The following is a 24,888-nucleotide window of genomic DNA, read 5'->3' as shown; positions in this document are numbered from 1 at the left end:
TCTGACCCGACTAAAAAACCAAAAGAACAGTTTACTGTACATAAAACAGTCATGATTAGTACAAAGACGAAATTATCCCTTTAAGGAGTTTAAGGGATCTCTTCCAGTTAACCTTTGAGCAATTGAGTGAGAATTGGAGACGGTAAACATCCGTACTGTACAAAGCGGCGCAAGAAAAATAGAAAAAGTATTTAGTGAAATAAGTTTATAGAAAGTACAACTATGGAACCAATGAAATTTATTTTCATGAAATAGTGGCCTCCACCAGCGTTCAAAAGCTGAACGATAAAAGTTGCAAAAATATTAAGGGATGCTAAATTAGATGGAATAAATGTTGCCAAGTGGCAATTTGAGTAGATGCCTAAAAAGTTGTTAAGTTGCTACGCGAGCGCGACAAATGCTCTGTGTCTAATATTAATACCAGCTATTAATATGTCGTCTTTGTCTGAAATAAAATATAGTAAATAACGTAAGATCTCAAAGAATCGCCTAGCGTGGTACGGGCATGTGATGCGGAGGGATGAAAATCAAGTGACGAGAAAGTTATTACGAATGAATGTGGAAGTAACGGGAGAAGAAAACCGAGGAGAAGGTGGATGGATTGTGTGAGAGATGACATGAAACGAACCGCGAACGCGAGTGAATGATATCACGGGCAAGAGAGAGGTTTTGAAGAAAAAGACAATTCTGCGCCGACCCCAAATGAATGGGATAACGGCAAACGAATGATGATTATATCTGAAATAAAGTCTGAATTTTTTTTTGGTAATAAGAGTAAGTAAGATAGGGAGTTATGAAGAACCAGGGGAGAGGCTTTTGCCCAGTGACACTCAAAAAGGCCAATAAAATAATAGTAAGGTCGTCTCGTCATTAAAACTAGGATATGGTAGCTACACTTAATAAAAAATTGGATCGTTTTAAAAACTGCACTAAAGACTATCATCCTTACGACTTACGATAGTTATAATTTCCTTCATCATTCTTTTTCCTTAGTTTCATATTCATACGTGGGTAAAAATTATTTACATTGTCTTGTTTTTTGTTCACAAAAATGTGAAGGAATGGAGGTTTTTGTATGAGATGTAATCTGGTTTTTATTTTTTCTTATGTTAAATATAAACTATACAGCTAGAAAGAAATACTATAGCACTCGTTTTGGTTTTTTGATAGAAAATACAAATACAAGCGTGACTCATGTACTTGTTGTTTGTAATAAAGACCCACATTTAAATTCTTTTTCTCTATGAAAGTTTTGTAATAAGTATCCTTACCTTATTGCTGGAACGAGCACATCAATTACTCTCTCATCCATCAAACTTATCCAAAATTGAAAAATTCTCGACCGAGAGAAACTCGCTCTCTGATATTTTTAGTTCACCAAGTGTTGTCTGGCCACTTTACTTGTATATGTAATAATATGTCATATTTGTAATATATGGGTATAATGATGTAAGAGGGTAGAAACAATTCTCACTGACATAATGTATAAGTACCTACTTATCATCGCTCTCTTTCAATAAATGGTTGTTACCAAGCGGACGCGTCTTGTGCTTTCTCTCCGTTCTAGAAGTTCCTGGATAGTCAGTGCATCTTAAATACTTCAGTGGCGACGAAATCGAACTGTGAACGCGTGTGAAACTTTTTTTTTAGTGGACGTGAGTGAATATCGCAGTTACAATGTCTATCGGTAAAATTGGTGCTTTCGATGTGCATAAGGATAATTGGGATTTATATGTGGAGCGCTTGGGCCAGTATTTTGTGGTTAACGACGTTAAACCGGCTGTGCAGGTAGCGACTTTAATCACCGTTATGGGTAGTGAGGCGTACGAGCTCATGGCAAACTTATGTTCACTGGACAAACCGTCAACAAAAGAATTTGATGACCTTGTGGCAGTTATGAAGAAGCACCTACAGCCGACGCGGAGTACCATGGCCGAACGATTTAAATTTCGTCAGAGGACACAAAGAAGTGACGAAACCATCGCGGAATATACTGCGGAGTTAAAAAAGTTAACAAAAGATTGTGATTTTCAAGAAGCCAGTTTAAAAGAGAATTTACGAGACCAATTCGTGTGTGGTATCCGTAATGATAGCATTCGGCAAAAGTTATTTACGGAAGATAACCTAACATTTGAAAGAGCATTTAAAATGGCAGTGGCGATGGAAGCAGCGGAAAGTCATGCGGCGTTGGTACAGGACCGTTCTACAATAGAGGAGGGAGTATCATCATCCATGATAGCAACGGCAGTGCATCAGCTGGCCACGGTGAAGCGGGACAAGCGACAGTCGGCGGAGGCGGCTAGCACCGAGCGCTATGGGCCGCGCGGTCCAAAGGTCACGCAGGGCGACGGGACAAAGGGCGCTATGGGCGCGGGCAAGCGACGAGTCGTTACGAATAGTGCGGACTGGAAGGGAGGACAAACCCAGCAATGTTCGGCGTGCGGAGGGCAGCATGGACAGAGCTCGTGTAAATTTAGGGCCTATGTTTGCAGAGTATGTAACAAAGAAGGGCATCTTAAGAAAATGTGTCCGAATTTAAGAAAAAACGTCTCTTTTCATGCGATGTTAGAAGAGCAGGCAGGGTACCAGTATTCAGACAGTGACAGTAACGGCAGTGAAGAGGTAAATAACTTTTCTATAGATGCTAAAAAGTTGAAGAAGTATGGGCCTTACATGGTGCAATTAAAAGTGAATAATGTAAATTTAGTTATGGAAGTAGATACGGGCAGTGCGATATCTTGTATTAGCTATGATTGTTATAGTCAATTATTTCCTGAGTGTCCGTTAAAAGCTAGCAATTTGAATTTATGTTATTATACGGACATAAGTGTCAAACCCGTAGGTAAAATATTACCTTCGGTGCAATATAACAAAAAATGTAAAGAGTTAGATTTGTATGTAATGGTTAACGGGAAAACGAGTTTACTCGGCAGACAGTGGATAAAAGAGTTAGGAATACTACCTGACTTAGTAAAATCCGTCAATTGTAATAATGTTAGTACAAAGCATATTTTTGACATAAACGATTTCAGTTCCAGATATTGTGAAGTATTTGAAGGCGGCTTGGGAAGGTTTACTGGCGGAACGGTGGGGTTCCGGCTGCGAGAGGGCGCGGCGCCCGTGTTCCTGCGCGCACGACCTCTGGCGTATGCGCTGCGCGAGCCAGTTGAGCGCGCGCTCGATCAGCTGGTGGCGGACGGTGTGATCACTCCGGTAAACTCGTCCGACTGGGCTACGCCTATTGTTCCGGTGATGAAAAAAGATGGAACCATTCGGGTATGTGCTGACTTTAAACTAACACTCAACAGATGTTTGGAGGTAGACCGTTTTCCGCTGCCACGGGTTGATGACTTACTTGCTAAATTATATGGAGGGACTCGATTTACCAAATTAGATTTATCGCAAGCGTACGCACAATTTGAATTAGACGAATCTAAACGGTTTACAGTGATAAATACCCATAAAGGCTTATTCATGTACAATCGACTTATATACGGCTTAGCTTCGAGCCCCGGTATTTTTCAGAGGAAATTAGAACAGCTATTTGGAGATTTACCGCGCGTAGGTATTTTTTTAGACGATCTGATAATAACCGGGGAAGATGATGAAACGCATTTAAAAACGTTACATGAGGTGTTCAGAAGGCTCAAAACTTACGGTCTAAAGGTTAGGAAAGATAAATGTACTTTCTTTTCCGAATCGGTGACGTACTTAGGTTTCGTTATCAGTAAACATGGTGTACACACGTGTCCTGAGAAAATAGAAGCAATAAAAAAGGTTCCCGAACCAAATAGTATTACGGAGTTACGGTCTTTTATAGGCTTAGTAATGTATTATGCGAAATTTGTCCGAAATATTAGTACGGTACTCACACCGTTTTACAAGTTACTAAAGAAGGGGGTTACGTATCAGTGGAACCAGGAGTGTAGTGAGGCGTTTAGGAAAATAAAAGAAATATTAACGTCTAGTGAAGTCCTGGCTCATTATTCTCTCGATCTGCCGGTGGTTTTGACTTGTGACGCTAGTAGCTTGGGGGTGGGCGCTGTGGTGTCTCACATTACGCCGGTCGGCGAGCGGCCGGTGGCGTACGCGTCGCGAACACTCAATGCGGCAGAAAAGGGCTATTCGCAAATTGAACGTGAAGCATTGAGTATAATATTTGGGGTGAGAAAATTCCACCAATATTTATATGGTAGGGAATTCACTTTACGGACCGACCATAAGCCTCTGGTATCTATCGTTGGAGGTTTTTGTATGGAATAAAATATAGTTTTTAATTTATCCCATGTAAATTATTATCTAGAGCTAGAAAAACATTCAATGGAACCCGACTTTATTTATTTCATAGAAGACACGGAAAGTATTTTGACCCATATGTAACAAATATCTACTTTTTTTATTGCAGGTCTCTCAAAATACGAGTATCCTTAAACAAAACTTTTTGTACCTACAGATGTATACACTAATTTCAAAAGCCAGTAAAAGACAGCCGGTCAGTCTTTTTTGTTATACTACGTCGGTGGCAAACAAGCATACGGCCCGCCTGACGGTAAGCAGTCTCGATAGCCTATGTACGCCTACAACTCCAGAGGAGTTACATGCGCGTTGCCGACCCTAGCATCTCCCCTCGTTGAGCTCTGGCAACCTTACTCACCGGCAGGAACACAACACTATGAGTAGGGTCTAGTGTTATTTGGCTTCGGTTTTCTGTAAGATGGAGGTACATCCCCAGTTGGGTCTGCTCTAGATCTGAAATGACATCCGCTGGCTGTACCCTACCACACAAAGCAAGATGACATTCACAATGCCCATACCTCTCTTTTGGACGTAGTTTAAGGACGTACCCGGGTCCAAAATGTCTGCGTGATTTCATCTCTCTGCCGATCCTACTTATACTAGTATTTTTATCGATATGTGTACAGTCAGCATCAAAAGTAGCGGATGAAACAACGCGCCAAAAGTATCTGATATTCACTTTTTGTTAAGCTGTTACAGAATGGTTGATGCTACTTTTGATGCTGACCGTACCTACCTAATTACTAATTCTTAACTCATACATTCATTCTCCTCTATAAATTGCGAGAATTATACTAGAGATGCCTGGGGTTTTGGCCTCTCTCGGCCGAAGCGTCGAATATTCGGCGACCGAAGACATAACATGCGAATATTTTGAGTCATAATAATTATGATAACTGTTCTCCAATAAAGCAAAAAGTTTCATCATCATCTCAGCCATAAGACGTCCACTGCTGAACATAGGCCTCCCCGTTGGACATAAAATTCGCTAAGAGCTTTTTTGCTCAGAATTAGTGAATGTAGTTAAAGTCAATCAAATCGGACCCATGATAAAAAGAAATTTATTTGTACCTAATCAACAAATCTAAAAAAAGGTCTTCGTATTTAACAATTTAACAAGAATACATTATATTTATTAAAATATAGTGGTTTTTGGAATAGTAGGCAACAGATTTAGATTTCAGATTTAGATAATAATTATAATATTCGACAAAGTAGCCGAATACGCTGAATACTTGCCCAATATTCGTAGCATCTCTAAACTATACCACCTACGATCCACGCTGGATTGCATGTCGCAAACTTTGCGTGTCTGTATCATCTTTGACACACTTAAGTAACCATTCTTAAACTTTATTACCACGAAATAAAGTTGTCATTCGTCAATCGTTATTTAACCCTTTGAACGCCACGACTATTGTGCGCGGCGATCGTAAACCTTGTCGGAAAGCACGAAGTTTTATATTGGGCTGTATGTATAGCCGCGTGCGTCAGTTGACGTCTTTGCCGGTTAAACGGTTAAGTGTGGCGGTGTGTACGTGATCCTATAATTTTAAAACCGGATCCGTACATCTCAAAAGCATAAACACAAGACTATTGCGGACTATAATAATAATAAGTTGTGCTTTAGTATAATTGTGAACGCCATTATATTAATAAGATGTTGCAAATGTATGTGAGATGTATTATGATTGCAAGTCTGGTTAAAGCGATCATTTGGAATACAAATTGCCACTTTATTTAATTGTGTGCTGTGATACCAAGATGGACGACTTTTTATCCAAGATTTCGCAGAAAAAAAAAAGATAAAGATAGTATATTATTCAAGTAGGCATATTACAATGCGCTTATGAAAACTAAATTGGGCGCCAAATTGCTGTCAAAAACTTGATACGTGTTGACGAAACTTGCATTTGACTAATTTCCAACACAACTTGTTAACCAACATTATACCATTGCTGAAGGGCAAATTCTTTGCGATTTCCATGAAACAAGGAGAATGTAAACATGTCTATTGTGCCAGGAATTTATTCGGTTACCTGGCATTGATTAATTTTCTATAGAGTAATCTACATCAACAATCACTAAAAGAAAAGGTTTGCAGATTTTTTTAATGTTACGATATCGATGAATAGATAGAAATGATCCATGATGGTTATGAGGCCATCAGCTTGCTTAGGCCAGTGCCCTCTAAAACGGGCCCAAAGTCTTGATTCAACAAAGTCCAACAATATTGCCCTATTGAACGGCCCATAGGCTTGAGGGTCCAAGGAATATACAACAAAAATATTTTTAAAAAGATAGTTCTTGATATAACTCAAACCAAGAATGTGCCAAAAGACACAGACAGACATAACCTCCTGGGGTCCGAAGTACTAATACTAGGACAAAATCGGTTTGCAGTGAAAGCCCAAGTATCAAAATAGACACTTGATGCCAAGACCCAGCGTGATAGTACTAGGACAAAATATTTACACGCTCCAGGTGGATTTGAATTACCCGCCATGTCATTTTGACGTTACTGGTTAGTCAGTGTATATATTTGGCATTGTGGCAGCACTGCTTGAAGTGAGCGGGGAGGGATATTTTCGGTCTTCTGTCACAAGACGTCGCAGCAATGACACGTGCAACGAGAAGAGGTTAGTTTAACTTATTATTATCTTTGGAATCTTTACATTTTATTCACTATGATTGGTTTTATTTTCGAGATAAAGAAATAAATCATTCGTAAATACTGTTATTTAAACTTAATTACGTATATTTTAATATGATTCTTGTATGAAAATGTATTCGTTCTAGTACTAGTACACTGGGCGGTCATACATTTCATATTGATTTACTATGCTCCATACTCTAATGTGTTTATGTGTCCGTGTGATAAAGAAAATTATAGATATTTAGGTAGAAATTAGCTGATATTGTCCTAGTATTAGGCCGTCAGGTTTATAAAATTTTTTTTTCAGCTATAAAAGATAGTCAAGTATTGGACTTACTCCAGCAGTCTGATTTCGAAGACGACGAAGATGATCCTTTTGGAGGGAATGATACAGACGACGAGTATATTCCTTGGATATTGGAGAACACGGCCATCGAAAGCGACAGTGACAGCAGTACCAGCTCAGAACCCGTGAGTGCAAGTCCTCCACCAGCCCCGCAACTTATTCGAGGACGAGGTCGAGGTCGATCGCGTACACAGACCCGAAATTTTTCAAAAGGAACATTTTGTTGATTTGAATGTTAAAATTTGTTTTTTCTGTAGAAAATTTAAGTTCCTGCTGTGAAGCATGCTATTTTTTTGTATCTTAGATGATATTAATGATGATTAAGTTGATTTCTGCTAGTATAAAGTGTTAAAACTCTTGTTTTCTATAAGATTTTCAAGACTGATTGATGTGATTTATATTATAAGTAAAAGCCCAAAGTGCTAAATATAGAACAAAAGATTATAGTGTTTTTTTTTATTTCCTGGCAAGCCTAAATCATTATTATAACACCCCTAAAATATAAAACTTGTACTTGTTAGGGTTAACCAGATATGAACAATGTTTGTTCTGGGCGTTCAGGACTTTATTAATTAGTTCTAATATTAGGACATTGGGTCTTCCTCGGATGTACCCTCTAAAAATTTGGGTCGTAGGAGGTTAAATATTTGTCCAATGTGGCTATGATGGAGGGCATACAACGAAACTTACAACAGGAGCGATAAATGGAGAATGATGAATTTATTAATAAATCACTAATTTTAAATAAATTATAGAGAAACAAATTTTGATTCAGCCGGCTTGGGTACCATTAATGGGTTTTGAATACGGCAAATTTGTTACGCATCAGGCGTTATAATTCGATCTCGGTTCACTTCAACGATCGCTTGCAAGGAATCTATAATTGTAATGCAATATAAACCGCAATCATATGATTGTAACACAAACATATTACATGTCATATGTGTATATCGCGGTGTAACGCGGACGCTCATAAGGGATTATGTTGCGTCAGAGACCAGATAATAATAGAAAATGCCAATTGCATTAAAAATATGTTACGTAGTCAGCATCAAATTTACCGTAACAAACTATGCGTCAAAAGTATCTACCATTGAGAGGAAAGGGGACGGCCGCTTCTCCACACAAACGTAGTCCCTATTTTCCTCTCTGGATTTCAACATTAAAGTAAATATTTTTACATAATTTGATGTATATTAACCATAGCACCATAGCTATGCCCCTACCTTTGACTATTTAGATTTTTTTTTATTGTAAAAATAAGGAGCGAAAAACATATTTCATACAAATCTTTAAATGCTTCTAACTCATATTATTATTAAATATTCGAAAAAAATCAAACGTAGGGGCATAGTTGTGGTTGATATACAACAAACGGTGTCAAAATATTTCCAATAATATTAATATCCTGAGAGGAAAATGAGGCCGTTTGTATGAAAAGTGTACTGTCCTCCACTTTCGTCTTAAACTGTTGCAGATATTTTTGAACGCGAACTGTCCAGATATATCTCTATTTGGAAAAGTAATCGAGAGTGGCAAACTTCTCTTTTTTCATACGCTACTTTGATGCTGACTTGTACTTCCGAAGGTAAATATGTATAGGTACATATAATACATGCCATATGTCCATATCGTGTTGTAACGCTCTAGGGATATATTGGATAATGTTGCGGCAAAGAAAAGAGACTGATAAAAATGGTCATAAATATATTTTTGACTTCAATATGTATGTATGTATGTATGTATATACTTTATTGTACATAGAAATAAATACACGAAAAACACAGTTACAGAGTAAATTAAATACAACAAAGGCGAACTTATCCCTGTATGGGATCTCTTCCAGTTAACCTTTGAGGAAATGAGTAAAACAGAAACTGAGAATCCGCAGAATGATACTGAGAGTCCGCCTAAGCTAAATTATAAACGTAAAATTACTATGTAAATTGAAACTCCCAGACTTTACTATCGCAAAGTTTATAATTATAGAGTTAGTTTGGTCCGATTCTAAGAAGTTAACAAGGATGGTTGTAAGAATTTCTTTAAGGCAAATTAGTGAACCGCTATCAGTGAAGAGGAATGTGAGTTTGTAACTAGCAAATATAACAGTCTTACTTATTCATTTTTCTTCGGCCACGCTGTGGGGAGCGGATTATATGAACATATTTACCGTAAAATAATGTTATTGTAGCATCGTATCGTGAAAATGGTAGCTTTAATATTATAGTGACGTTGTTATTAAAAACGATGAATTATAATAGAGTTCACAATAATTATCGTTTTAAAATTTAAAGCAAGAATATTTATACTATAATACAGTCCGACATGAAAGAGAAGAAATTTATTGAAGCGCAATCAGATAACATTATGTATTATGCAATTATGTTGCATTCAGAGGATGGTCGCAATCAAGTAGTCATATGTATATCTCATTCAACCGTATTAAGCGTAATGCTGCGTAGAGGATTCGATATTTATTGACTGTATATATCTCTAATAATTAATAAAGTATCTAATATTTCATTGATTGCATATTTGTAATTGTATTTTGTAATTTTTGGTTATATTTATTGCTTGTAATAGTTTGACAAAAAAAAAGTTGTAAGTAGCCAATTTTATTCGTATGTTTACAGTTTACACACCTAAAAAAATTACGAATCTATTTTTTTATACTACGTCGGAGGCAAACAAACATACGGCTCGCCTGATGGTAAGCAGTCTTCGTGGCCTATGTACGCCTGTAACTCCAGAGGAGTTACATGCACGTTGCCGACCCTAATAACCCTTCCCTCGTTGAATCTACTGCTATTTGATGGTTGAATGCCAAGACATTGTCACAATGTGACGTTTAAAAACAAAATAAGGTTGCTTTACAGGCCTAGGTGTGCGTAAGGCTGTATGAAATTCATTAACATATCAACTTCACTCATCGCACCAGCTACGTAGTATTTCCGGACCTAATTTGAAGTCAAGTCATGTTAACATTACATTGCAAAATGCAAGTTTGAGAAAACAGTATTGATATTCCTGACATGTTACTTACCAAAAGTATGATTGCTGTCAGATAAAGGTGACTGTTAACTTCTAGTTTTAATTACCTGCAATGAAATTAAAAACATTATTAAATGGAACTGAGTTGCTTTTGTTTCGTTTGATTTTGAAGCAATAGTATAAAAGCAATAATATGTGATACAAGCGTGCTACGTTCTGAGTCATCACACAGAAGGCGATAATGTGGGCGCGAGCTGTAAGCGAGCGCGAAATAAGAAAGCTGATGTGCGTAATGACCAATGCACAAGCGTTTCATACGACGTTTTTCAACACACTTGTCATCTGAAATAATACTTCTTAGGGTACCTCAAAAGGAAAAACGGAACCCTTATAGGACTTTCATATTAATCAAATTTTAATTATTAAAACAGATAGAATGCAGTTTTGTATCTGTCATAATAATGCCTGCCGCCCTCGATCCTGATGCTGGCGGGCCGGCTGGGCCCCGGCAGACAGTCGGCGGGGCGCATATTAGCAATCAGTTACCTTCTTAAGTCAGTCGGATTATCATTAATTACCTATCAAGTGCTTATAATATAATCAAAATGCATACGTGCGTAATATTTCGGATTTAATAATCCGAAATATTACCTAAAAGCGGTTCAATAAGTTCCACGTTACGAGCAAAAGTGTTGAAAAAACCGGCCAAGTGCGAGTCGGACTCGCACAGGAAGGGTTCCGTACCATTATCTATAAAAACGGTCATCCATCCAAGTACTGACCCCGCCCGACGTTGCTTAACTTCGGTGATTGGGTGAGCACCTTGAGATTGGAAAGAAATATGTATTTTATTCTGTTTTTAGAATTTGTTGTTATAGCCGCAACAGACATACATAATCTGTAGAAATTTCAACTGGCTAACTATCACGGTTCATGAGATACAGCCTGATGACAGACGGACGGACAGACGGACAGACGCACGAACAGCGGAGTCTCAGTAATAGGGTCCCGTTTGACCCTTTGGGTACGGAACCCTAAAAATATATAATTCTAATTTCTAATAACATTACCATTCATATTTGACTTCCTATTTTTCCTAGAACAAGTTAAATTATTTTCTATGAAAATATTTTTTGATTGTGTTTTTTTCAAGTAGAAATACTATTACAGAAATAAATGTCATGACCCAGTACCCAGTGCCGTCAGTACCCAGGTCTTGAATCGAAACAGCGTCCTCTGCATTCGCAGCAGATGCGTAGACCGCTTGGTCACCCGGGCACGGTGGCATGGGTGAAATTTTCCCAGTCTTATGGCACACCCTGGCCATTCCTAAGGTGGAACAATATGAAACAAATGTCTTGGGTAGAACTTGAACCCACTACCCAGTGATCGCATCCAGTGATCGCCAATCGCTAACCCAGTGCTTTGCCAGCTGAGCTACTCAGACCGTACCCAATAAACACACGCGTTTTGACACATTATGCTTGATACATTTGTGACAGTATGGTTCTCAAGGCAGTATGGCTTAGAGCTTTAGCCTGTCCAGATTAGCGAAATTATGGTTCTCATCTCCTAAATAAAATAAAAAGCGGCCAAATGCGAGTCGGACTCGCCCATGAAGGGTTCCGTACCATTTATGACGTATTAAAAAAAACTACTTACTAGATCTCCTTCAAACCAATTTTCGGTGGAAGTTTGCAAGGTGATTCGACGACCAGTTTGGCGTAGTGGATAGTGACCCTGCCTACGAAGCCGATGGTCCCGGGTTCAAAATCTGGTAAGGGCATTTATTTGTGTGATGAGCATGGTTATTTGTTCCTGAGTCATGGGTGTTTTCTATGTATTTAAGTATTTATAAATATTTATATATTATATATATGGCTGTCTAACAATACCGGGCCGTGCTCGTCGACATCACCATCCCACATGATGAGAATCTCGTGAAAGCCGAAAAGGACAAGTCCAGTAACTTACCTAGACTTGGCTCATGAGATAACCGCCATGTGGGATGTGGATTCGACGTTCATTGTCCCGATAGTCTTTTCAGCGAACGGTCTCATAGCGAAGAGTTTCGACCAACACATTGAGAGACTCTCGCTAGGTGGTTGGATCAAGGGCCAGATGCAGAAGGCGGTGGTCTTGGACACGGCGCGGATAGTCCGGTGGTTCCTCTCTCTGCGGCCCTGACCACCGGCAGCTTGGGCCCTGCCCCGCTGCTGGCGGCACCCTAGGTTAGGTTTTTTTATAATGTGTTTATATCTTTTGTATTGTTTTGTGTTTTTTATATTTTACTTTTATATACATATTGTAAAAACTAAGAAAAGAGATAAATAAAGGAGATAATAATGTCCTTTAATAATAATGTACATCATATATTTCTTTTAGTTTTATCATTCTGTTAATTTAGAAGTTACGGGGGGAGGGACACACCTTTTACCACTTTGGAAGTGTCTCTCGCGCAAACTATTCAGTTTAGAAAAAATGATATCAGTAACCTCAATATCATTTTTGAAGACCTATTCATAGATACCCCACACGTAGAGGGGTTTGATGAAAAAACAAATTTTGAGTTGTATGGGGAACCCCCAAAATTTATTGTTTTTTTTTTTTACTAATTACTATATCTCGTTCACACCAATTTTCGGTGGAAATTTGCATGATAATGTACATCATATATTTTTTTAGTTTTATCATTCTCTTATTTTAGAAGTTACAGAGGGGTGACACATTTTACCACTTTGGAAGTGTCTCTCGCGCAAACTATTCAGTTTAGAAAAAAATGATATTAGAAACAACAACATTTTTTTTTGAAGACCTATCCATAGATACCCCACACGTATAGGTTTGATGAAAAAAAAATTTTAATTTTCAGTTCCATGTATGGGGAACCCCCAAAAATTGTTTTTTTTTTCTATTTTCGTGTGAAAATCATGCGGTTCAAAGAATACATCTACTTACCAAGTTTCAAAAGTATAGTTCTTATAGTTTCGGAAAAAAGTGGTTGTGACATAAACGGTCAGACAGACACGACAAATCCATAATCGTTCCGTTTTTTGCCATTTGAATACGGAACCCTAAAAAATACAATTTCCCTTTTTAATTTTAAAATGTTAGATAGATAGATAGATAGATAAAAACTTTATTCGTTTCCACAACATACATGGTAGGTAGGTATAGACAATAAGAAGAACATGCAGCTTAGAATTATTCTTAAAACTAGTTTACAATTCCTGAATGCAAAACCATGTGTCGTGGCAGAGAATAGGCGTTGGCTCAGCATGATGACGCGGCAAGCCACATCGCTGATATTCTGCCAGGACCTTACAAAAAGTTAGTTAAAAATAACTATAAATTTAATTTAATAAATTGCGAGTATTACCACAGCAATTACTTAATAATTCATATCTCTGATTATATTTGTTGAATTAATCTATTCTAACAATAATAATATGTGTTTCAGTTACTTGTTACAATAATGATCTTATTAGCTTTCCAATTTGAATATGAATATAATTAATGCATTTTGATATAATTAAAATCTATATTTCGTTATTAAATTCTAATAGCCGACTCTATTACGACTGAAATTACGCATGCCATTTAACATTCAAATTGAAATGAAATTGCTTCATGACTATTTAGTTAGCAATTACCTATATTTAGTTTAATGCACGTAACTTAGAAAATAATTTATTTTTTTGTTAAAACGTTTCAACATTTAAAACTTTCGTGTTTTGAACATAATATAAAAAAAAGTACAACCTATCCGATAATTAATGAAACAGACAGTAATGTCAAACCTGCTTACTGTATTACTACTTGTTTTTTTTTCCTCTGAAGATTAGTAAATAGAATTTAAGTATGGCTCATGATTTCACTTTCTTTATGCTGTTAGTATGTATGTTAACATTATGTACTTAATAATGAACCTCCAGGTCTATGATTCTTAAGTATGTTAAGTACTCTACATTGTACTTCAAATCCATTTGTATATGTGACTGTTTGTGTTCTAAATAAATTAATATATATATATTAAAACATTTAAAACATTTATGTCGCGTCTATCGCGAATTTATTTTGCCACTATTAGGTTTGTTCATTGTTGTTTTTCATAGACTTTTCGTCGGGTGGTTACAAAAATCTCTGTTTTAACATTTTGCTGGGACAACAGTTATCCGCAACCACGACCAAGTAACCAGCATTAACCCGATATAAATGTTTTAATATATCTTTAAAACGTTTCTGTAAAGTGTTGTCTAAGAATGTTTGGAACGGTAACTGTTTATTCGTGTCGTTGAAAAATACTATGGCATTGGCCAGGATGCGCCACAAGCCCTTAAGAAAATTGCATATAATATAAGTACTTGAAGAATGTTGACCCATGCCAACGTGGCCGGGTGGCCAACCGGTCTAGGCATCTGCCGCAAATACGGAGGAAGCTGATTCGATTCCAACCCAGGGCACTGGAGGGCTTGATCACGGTTTATAATTTATATAGTAATGTTTCTACTCGAAAAAACCCAAATTAAAATATTTTCATAGAAGATTATTAAATTTTTTTTTCGAACAGAAGTCAGGATTCGAATCGATGAAGTAACTAGAAAATATACCTCAAGATAGATAACTAAATTTTTGGCAACCGTATAATATTGTGATTTAAAAAAGCACTACAATGTTTCAAAAACTCCGCTCTTTGAACCTACGGCACTGAAACATTTATATCTTTATGGCAGCTATTTTGAAATAAAAATCTCCACACGTGGAGAGGATGGAACTTGGATGCTCCGCAGGAACCAGGAGATTGAAGATTTGGTGTCCGAGCCGAACATCATTGGAGAAACGAAAGCCGCCAGACTCCGATGGCTGGGGCATGTAGTCCGGATGAGTGAAGATTGTGCAGTGTCGAGGCCGTACTTTGGAGTTCCAGATGGCCGAAGACCGCCTGGACGCTCTAGATACCACTGGAGAGACGAAGTGCAAAAAGACCTTAGCGCGTCAGCTGAACAGAAACGGCTTTAGAACAAGAAGCATGGCGGTCTTTGGTGTCGGAGGCCAAGATCCACTTCGGGTCGTTGCGTCACAGCAGTAAAGTAAGTATTTTGAGTTGACAGTGAGTATAAGTACAAGAGATACAAATATAAAATAATTGAATTATACAAGTGTTCAATACACTAAGTACCGAAACCTAAATTAATTTGATTTTATATTTATTTTAAGCCATAAGTATTCGTATTTTAATTAGGATGTCTTTTTAATCTCCAATCTACAACCTGTCAAGTTGACAGCGCGGCAAAATTGCGGATTCTATTTATTTCCTAGTTATTTAGCAAATAATCAATGCACGTTTGAATTGGCCTGCAAGTTCAGAAACTTGAACTAAAGGTCTTCAGCATAATTCTCAAACAACACTTCGTTGTCTAAATTTTAAAGCAGTTAAAATCCAGAGTTTCACTCATAGTTACTTATGACTATTCGTTAAAATAACAGTTATTCACATATGCTACATAAAAGCAAAACTACCGTTATTTATTGCCTTGTGGTTGGATAACGCGTTATAACGTAAGTTATTAGCACCCGTTGCTAAATGGAAAGGAATAACTTAGTTGTTTATGTTTGTGTTGTTAATTTTCACGATTGTGTGGGTGGATTTTAATGGGATCGCGCTTATGTATAACGAATAGAGAGCTTCGCGGCTCTAGTAGACTTTTCTGGCCAGAGTTAGGACATAGCCTTTCGTAGGTAGAACTAGGTATCTAACAGATCACAACTCTCTCTCATTTCAGTTACCAAAAAATATAGGTATTGAGTCGATATTTCTTACTTTGATACCTTTTATTATGTGCATTGTGATGTTTTATTTGGGTTTTTTGCCTGCTAAATAATTAATTCATTATTATTATTATATGTCGCAAGATATCCAACCTTATTACAGTAGGTTACCCTGCCATTTCCACTCTATAAATCGTATTTTATATATACTTTTTGTATCTAGTTTTGTTTGCTACTGCTATTTATTTGAGTTTACATAGTGGCAAATATACGAATTCGCCATAAACACTAATTTGTGTGTAAACAGGGCATTTTTCTCTGTCACTCTAATTACGTCTTAGTGAGAGTAAAAGCGAAAGATCCCCGCAATTTGCGAATTTCGGTTTTCGCGGTAGGCCCCCAGGACCCAATGTGAAGGCCAGCGACACTTGTAATTGTCCTTATAATGATATTTTCATAGGATTTTGTGGTGGCATATCCACTTTTTCATTTCTAGTCTCAAAGTCTGTTCTGAGTTAGCTACGGACTCGATGCCTAATACATAAATATCTAAATTACATTCTGTTACGAGTACGTATGCATGTACTTATGCAGGTTAAAATAAGGTGTCATGGCGAATAAACAACAGCTGCTCAGATACGCACTGACGTTTATTCGTCACAAACAGATTATAAACCTTCTTACTGTATGAATTATACGAAACTGTAACTTACATAGATTAAGAAGCTAATTCTTCATTAAAAATGGAAAGAAATATTACTTATGCATGTATTTATGTAGGTTAAAATAAGGTGTCATGGCGAATAAATGTCACTGCGTATCTGAGCACGTTCAAAACTGACGAATAGAGGAAGAAGTTTCAAAACACCAATAATAAACTTAACTACCAAATTTCGTAACATCATCGTTCGCAACTTTTTCAATCTATTCGACGGTAACTTTTAATTGCTTCGAGAAACTGATGATGGCGGCGAAATCTTTTTATCGTATTTTTGTCACATCGTTAAATTAGAAATTTGCTGTCGCCAGTGTCAAATGATTTTGATTTATTAAACTTACCTGCCTGTGTCATTTTTCCGCTAACAAAAATACGGCGTGTATTTTTGATATAAGCACAAACTTAAATTTATGTGATGCTGTTGCTGGTGTAAACCGATATTGTACGACATTTTAGTATTAGTGATCTGAGCGTAATTAGGTAAAGTAAAGTAAAGTAAAAATTGTTTATTTCAAAAAAAATTCATTTGGATACAGTTTTTACTGACCTCCACACTAGGCTTTGCCTGTCCCGTGGAGGAGAGAATGATAACCCTAAATATCTAGTAATACAATAATGCTAATAACGAATAACAAGTTTAAATGAAATTATTAGACAAAATATTATTAGAGAATTGAACAAGGTAGATCGCGGGTCAGGAGCATGTATTAGTCAGTCATCGCCTCCCGGCTGATACTTTGTCAGATGATAGTTAGGTTTAGATGCTATCATGAATTTAAAAAAAATAGTCAGCCGGTTGTATCGCGGTGGAAAGACCGTCAGTTGGTGAAGAGCTTATTTTTTACATTTTCATGCGACCAGCTGACGTTCTTTCCACCACGATACAACCAGCTCATGATTTTTTTAAATTAACATTAGCATCTAAACTATCATCTGACAAAGTATCAAACGGGAGGCGATGACTAAATTTTTTTACGTGTGGCTGCCATTCCTCAACCCACCAACAGGGCAGCAGCTCAGCAGCGGAGGGATCATCATAAATATCCGTTAACCACTATACGAGTTATCACCCCGAGGCGATTGGTCATAGAAATCTGTTCCTGGCTCACGGTCTATTATTTGTTTTTTTTTTACTTGAAAAGGAATCATATAAATATCGCGTCATACTTATTTAAAAATAGTCATCACTTCTGACAGTTTTCATGTCGCGTCAGCATGTGTTTCGTTTTGAATAATGGGAGGGAAGTTCTTTGGTTACATCCCAGAAATTAAAATGACATGTATTCTCCAATTTACTACCTATCATACTGCGTTTGTGTTAATTTTATACTCTAAAATCACAAATGAAGTGAACAAATTAGGGTAATAAATCTATAATTTTTGTGCCTAGAAGTAAATCCTCCTCGGTTGGCCAGTTAATTAAGACATGGTTTAGATATGAATAAGCCTCGCAGTTAAAAAACATTACAATACAAGCAAAGATCAGAATAGAGATGGTTGCCCTCCTTTGGCAAACTTTCTGAATTGCCTCTGTTATAAGGTGGAAATTTGATGACTCATCCTTTGGCAATTGACGTTTATCGGTTTAAGGAGTGTTAGTGATTGGCACATTTACTTTGGTATTGGAAAATTATTCCGTTTGAAGAATACACCGAATAACAAATCATAGGTTTTGTATATGTTACGTTACGCAGATACGGAACATGTATAGACGAAGCTCTTAGTACATTTTCTTAGTTCTTAGTACATATTACTGACAATTATCATTTCTCCATGAATATACCCAGTCTGCAGTAGGGTGTACCTTATTTTTCGATTTCTCTAAATATAATGATACTACCCCAAGACATACTAAGCCATAATTTCAGTATATTCCGGTAACAGGAACCCGTGCCAACTTGTAACTGAAATTCCCATTCAAATTACTATGGAGACATCTGGTCAGAGAGTAATTGGATATTTTTTTAATGGTTTTCTTTTCACATCGAGATTTTTTTGTTAAACAACGTTTATACGGCAGTAGCACACGCGACTGATATGAAAAAATAATGAAAAGGAAAAAAAAATTGGTCATTTTCATACATCGTAGGAAAAATCGCATGAAAATCGGGTTGCAGTCACCTGAAAATTATTTTCATAGTGTTTTGGGATAAAAGAAACCGATTTGAATTAATGAATGATGCTTTTATTCGAAACACATACACAGCAACCTTAAAATAGACTTATATCTAGGTAAATCTGAAGTTACAGTGCTGCGGGTGGTTTCACGAAAGGATAACACTCAGCATGAGTAGGAAAAATGGCTTTGCGATCCTAATCGATCGTACGTACATTTTTTATAGTACGCAAATTTCCATTTCGGGAAGAAACGGTTCCTACTAACTACATCTTAACAAATTAAGTACTTTGATTTTACATCGATAGCTTCAGCATAATATATTCTAAGTTTATAGGTTTCGCTTTAAGAAATACATAGTTATTATAAAACAAACATACGCTCAATGCTGCTGGCACGTACAGGGAAACTACACACAGAACACTGGCTGAACCAGACTGGATGCAGACAGGCAAAAGAAGCCATGCCTGGCATCAACGGAAAGCTCACAAGGGCGCTCCTTCAACTAGGGAAGGTCCGACTGAGTATGGTAACCAGTGTCATTACAGGTCATGGATTATTTAACAAACATCTTTTCATAACAGGTGTCACAGACACTCCCCTATGCCCAGGATGCATGGAGACAGAAGAAACAGCCTCTCATGTGGTGCTGGAATGCAGAGGAGTGGCCCCATACAGGGCAAAACATCTTGGATCCCCGAGAGGTCCTACTCAACATCAAAGGTTTGATAGGATTCTTCGAGGAGTTGGGCTGGCAAGAGTAGCCAACCCCCCCCCCCCCCCCCCCCCTCTTAATAAAGCGATACATTATTTCAAAGGCAAAATCGTAAATATGATTCCTTATAATTTAGTGTTGGCCTTACTATGAAGATATCAAGTCAGTTTTCACGAGATAATAACTCTTATTTTTATGCCATTAAAGTTTAATTTAAACTATTAGTAACATGAAAGGTTATTCAGGAATATGTGACACTCGTGTTTACCAATATAAATGTTTAATATTGTTATGAAGGTAAATATATTTAGGCCTGCTTGCCAACGATATAAATTAGATTTGAACTGGCGATATGGCCCTCCTAGAGGTCAATTCGAACGCACATGTCATTAAAATGATATCTACACGCGCTCTTATTCTCTTAGTAAGAAAGTTGTGTTCAGGAGATTATGTAGACCTCACCTGCATAGCAAACTCTTGCTCTTGACTGTACTGTCGTATACATATCTACAGTGTAAACCAAAGTAATTAAATTATTTACGAAACCGCGTGTTACGGAACAAATTACTAAGTTATTTAGGTACCTACACAAGATTCCGATATTAGCAAACAAGACGTTAACCGCTGAAAAGATTTTATACAGGGTATTTTCTCAATGGGACTGAGAAAGCTAAAATGGTTCACAGAGAACACTAGAAACTATTGAGACTAGATTTCGATAAATCCACGGTAAGTAACGATACATTTAAAGCGACAGGTTGTCAAACAACAGTTAAAAATACCCAAAAATCAATATATTATACTATCCGGCCTGGAATTACCCATTTACTAACAGATTAAAAAATAATCCTTGCATCCAGCCGGAAATCGAACCCAGTAAAATATGTAAAACCGAAAATCATTTTAATGCGGCAATGTATAAATTTAAAAAATAATGGCAAGATTCCTTTTGGCCCTGAAATAGTTTCGCTGCAATCATCTTACATAAAATAAAATAATATTTGGGGACGATCTTACACAGATCGACCTAGCCCCGAAGCTCCGACCCCGAACTAAGCAAAGCTTGTACTATGGGTACTAAGCGACGATATACATACGTATATAGATAAATACATAAGTACATTTATACATAAAATACACCCATGACCCAGGAACAAATATCCGTATTCACCACACAAATAAATGCTCTTACCGGGATTCGAACCTGGGGCCATCGGCTTCATAGGCAGGCACTAAACACTAGGCCAGGTCGTGAATAATACATAATTATGGCAATAATGTGCGTAGGTCATGTATAGTCAAATAAAACTGATATATCAAGTGACGTTTCTTCAAACGTCACTTTTAACATTGACATATCTAATCCATATCGTATCTTTAGGAAGTTTTTGACGTACCTATCTTCAAATTCGAATCGGTTTGTTTATTGGAATCTTTCTACCATTTATTGAAATAAATGTTTTATTGTATTTAAAATATGTTTTCTTGCATCTTGGCCAATCTTCTCGGCATTTTTGTGGTAAAATCGTTTATGACTACGAAATATTTTCTTCTTATATATCTGCATCGGTGGCATTCGGTGAGTTTCACCGTCTATCGTCAAACCATCTTGCCAATAAAATAAATAAGTTCAATTGAAAACCCGAGGCCAAATAAAATCTTGTCACGGTATATTCATGAACAGGGGTCGTACAAAAAGTGCGGATGACGTCAAACCACTTATAGGTGATTTCAAATAGTATTTTTGATTTTCATAAACAATTATCACTTATCATTTATCAACCTCTTTATTAAACGATATCGCCACTTGAAATGAGTAAGTACGTTTTTGACTGACACATTGCCAATCAGATGAACAATAAATTGACTTCGTTATTGTTTAGCTATTGTATCTTCACGATTATATTTAGCTAAAATTTATATTTACTAATGTATAAGAAAACTCTCTAAAATGTCATCTTTATTCGAATATTGTGGCAATTTTCCGTTTTTGGAGGTACTGACAAACACGTATACTGCTAATCTTACCAACTGTTCCCACTTTTGACTATTAAACCTATTTATCTCAGGATCCCACAGACTTGTTCTAACTCATTTCAAATAATTATACCTTATGGTAACAAGTTTCGTGAAATTTATTTTATTCACTACATCACCCTACCACCTGTATTATTAATTCCATGGATTTATTTACGATTATTTTGTTACTTCATTAATACTACTTTGTTACTACATGTCACACGGAAGTTTAAATACAAACTCAAACATCATCCTGTGTGCAAGATTACGTCATTTTTACGTCATCCGCACTTTTTGTCCGACCCCTGTTCATGAAGCAGCGTACGCGTACCTAATAAGTTATTTATCTACAAAAGGTTCCGGTATTAGCAAACAAGACACAAACCGCCGTTGGAAGTTTAGGAGACCTTTATACAGGGTGTTCACTAAATGGGGTTGATATACATAAATTCGTTTTTATTTATTATTATTATAGGAGATAAACGAGCACACGAATAAATAAGCAACTACCGTCGCCCATGGACACCTTCAATACCAGTGCGTTTGCAAGTGAATTGCTGGCTTAAAAAATGGGAGTACGCTCTTTTCTTGAAGGTTTTCAGGTCATATCGGTCCGGAAATACCGCTTACTAGTAGTATAGTACTAATAATTATTATAGTTCTTAAGAATCACTACCTTTGTTGAGATATAAGAAAAACAGCATTACAATTTTCAAAAATCTTCCAATTCAGGAAAGGTCCAGCTAATCCAGGAATCAAACAAGGTAGAATTTATAAAAACAAATACATGAAGCCGCGCCAAGACTAAAGAAAACTGCATATTTCAATTATTTACGGGTAAGTGGCCTGTTTACCGAGGCCTGTTTACACATTGATTACAGTTCACTGTGAGATCAAAGCATAACTCTCAATACAAACTATAAATAAATAATAAATAAATAAATATGAAAGGGACTTACACAAATTGACTAAGCCCCACGGTAAGCTCAAGAAAGCTTGTGTCGTTGGTATTACTCAGAAAACGATATATGTAAAATACAAATACTTAGATACATAGAAAACATCCATGACTCAGCAACAAATAACTGCTCATCAGACAAATAAGTACCCTGTATTCATAGGCATGGTAACTACCCACTAGGCCAGACAGACAGAATGTATGAACTCGCAATATACACTAATCAATGTGTATACAAATACTTAGATACATAGAAAACATCCATGACTCAGCAACAAATAACTGCTCATCACACAAATAAATACCCTGAATTCATAGACATGGTAACTACTCACTAGACCAGACAGAATGTATGAACTCGCAATATACACTAATCAATGTGTAAACATGCCTCGATTTGGAAGCTAGTTAGCTAGTAGTTACTCTAGTTACATTTATCGGATTTATCCCGCAGCCACACTTATCCCAGTATTGACCTTATTTAACGTATGCGCTTGTTATGCAATAAATTAATATTAAGATATCCAAAACAGCGATCCGGTACTAAACAAACAAGATGTACCTTTACATTCAGCGGTTTACCACCGAAGGGTTTTCAAGAGACCCTTATACCGTGTGGTTATTTCAAAATTCCAAATGGAGCAATGAAAGGATATCATAAACTATGAGTCGCTTAACTTCAAGCTCAGATAATACCGTCAGATTTTGCAATTTTGGTACCAAGAAAAGGTAGGATATTTCCAAAGAGAGCTGATTGGTCTTATCCGAGTTTAAAGCGACACAAGTGGGCATAAAATAGGTACTTGCGAGTTTGGATGTTTAAATTTAAATTCAAAGTTAAATAGATTTAAAACTATTGGCGCTGTGAAACATAAAATACTTACTTCTTGGAGTCATTACCACAGTATACTCGCAATAGCCGTAAATGACAGACGCTAATACTTGATGACTTAAATCCTTTATGCCAATTTCGACCATTTTGAACATTTCACAAATAAACTAATAAACCTGCTCACAAAATCTACTCCTGTACTGTATAAATTAATAAGTTGTAAGTTCACTTCAATATTAAGCTTATATCGTATTATTGTGTTTGTTGTTACGCTAAAGACAGGGATGAGTAGGTACCTAATCATGGGTGTTTTCTACGTATTTATGTATGAATATATTATAGTTATCGTTGTTTGAGTACCCACAACACAAGCCTTATTGAGCTTACTTTGGGGCTTACTTGAGTTTTGGAAGAATGCCCAATATTTATTTATTTCTTTTATATCATCCCCAATAGTTCTACGTAGATACATATAATACTTTTAAATAGGTCTAATAGAAAAAATCATAAATTTAAAATTAAGATGAATACTTCATAGTTTCGATCTCTGTATCAAAAATATGGATAGTAATGTAATTTTCGTCCATTCTCCATACTACGAAAAGTCTTTAAACAAAAAGGAATGTTTAATAAACCAAAAGAATTCTTAGGGATACATAAGTTACATAACGTACAACATACAGTACATTATATACAATACAAATACATAAATACAACAATATGTGTATATCCTTAAGTCGCCCATAAATCGCACGCGGACATTAAGGCAAGCGACATCAATTACCTACTCCAAATACCAAAACATCGTATCAGCCACTGCATTTACATTACCAATACGTCCTTCAGTAAATTACTTTTACTCGGATTAGTTAATGTAAGAAGGGCGTATTAGCTTAAGGAGTTGGATGGAGATATGACGTTTTATAAAGAAGAGGAAGTACACACCCAATTTGAATAAGAGTGGGTTCTTTCTCTTCGTCTCCGTTGCTTATTCATGTGTTATTTGTTTCCATAGGACGATACGATACGCGATGGGAGAGAATTAGTAAGGTTAAAAAAGAGGCTATTCTTTACCCCCAAGAAGGTCAAACTTGACGCCTATGTCTGTCTGTCTGTGGCGACGTAGCTCTCAAGTGGATGGACCGATTTCGATGCGGTTTTTTATCATCAAGCCATCATTAGAAAAAATATGGTTCCTATATCTTAAGGAAACTTTATATAAAAAAGGCTACATAGCGATAGAGTGCTGTCTGAGATAGAAAAACGGTAATATTACTGTTTATATAAAGAAAAAATATGTAAGTAGTTCCTTATTGTAGTATGAGCGTTATTTAAGACCATTATTACATTATACTTACGCTTTAATTTACTTCTCCTACCAACTTCATCGCAATATCTTCTGGAAACTTCGCTATATTCTACAAGATTGTTCGTACAATGTAGTTTAGTATACATTTTAGACTACCTCCAAT

The 24,888-nt window shown here is 36.6% G+C and overlaps 2 protein-coding genes and 1 long non-coding RNA gene across 3 annotated transcripts in view; 2 read left to right on the top strand and 1 right to left on the bottom strand.

The window, feature by feature from the left end:
• Positions 1–24,888, bottom strand: part of LOC133531114 (B-cell receptor CD22-like) — a 620,993-nt gene that overhangs the window by 566,602 nt on the left and 29,503 nt on the right. The window lies entirely within an intron of this gene.
• On the top strand, positions 1,583–4,431 carry LOC133530857 (uncharacterized). Its single transcript, XM_061868911.1, has 3 exons — positions 1,583–3,276; positions 3,913–4,150; positions 4,406–4,431. The coding sequence occupies exons 1-3, from the start codon at positions 1,678–1,680 to the stop codon at positions 4,429–4,431; spliced, it is 1,863 nt and encodes a 620-aa protein (XP_061724895.1). The 5' UTR covers positions 1,583–1,677.
• On the top strand, positions 6,668–7,744 carry LOC133531198 (uncharacterized). Its single transcript, XR_009801495.1, has 2 exons — positions 6,668–6,935; positions 7,260–7,744. It is a non-coding gene; the product is annotated as an uncharacterized LOC133531198 (long non-coding RNA).

The sequence above is a fragment of the Cydia pomonella genome, chromosome 24, assembly GCF_033807575.1.
Source record: "Cydia pomonella isolate Wapato2018A chromosome 24, ilCydPomo1, whole genome shotgun sequence".
Taxonomy (NCBI): domain Eukaryota; kingdom Metazoa; phylum Arthropoda; class Insecta; order Lepidoptera; family Tortricidae; genus Cydia; species Cydia pomonella.
The sequence above is the reverse complement of the archived record's forward strand: the minus strand, read 5'-3'. Positions and strand labels throughout refer to the sequence as shown.

What these genes read in the sequence shown, in the direction of transcription:
- LOC133530857 (XM_061868911.1), top strand. Translation starts at nt 1,678, where the DNA reads ATGTCTATCGGTAAAATTGGTGCTTTCGATGTGCATAAGGATAATTGG. An exon ending in AAAAAGATGGAACCATTCGG is followed by an intron (nt 3,277 to 3,912) that starts GTATGTGCTGAC and finishes GTTACGTATCAG; the next exon opens with TGGAACCAGGAGTGTAGTGA. An exon ending in AATTGAACGTGAAGCATTGA is followed by an intron (nt 4,151 to 4,405) that starts GTATAATATTTG and finishes TTTTTATTGCAG; the next exon opens with GTCTCTCAAAATACGAGTAT.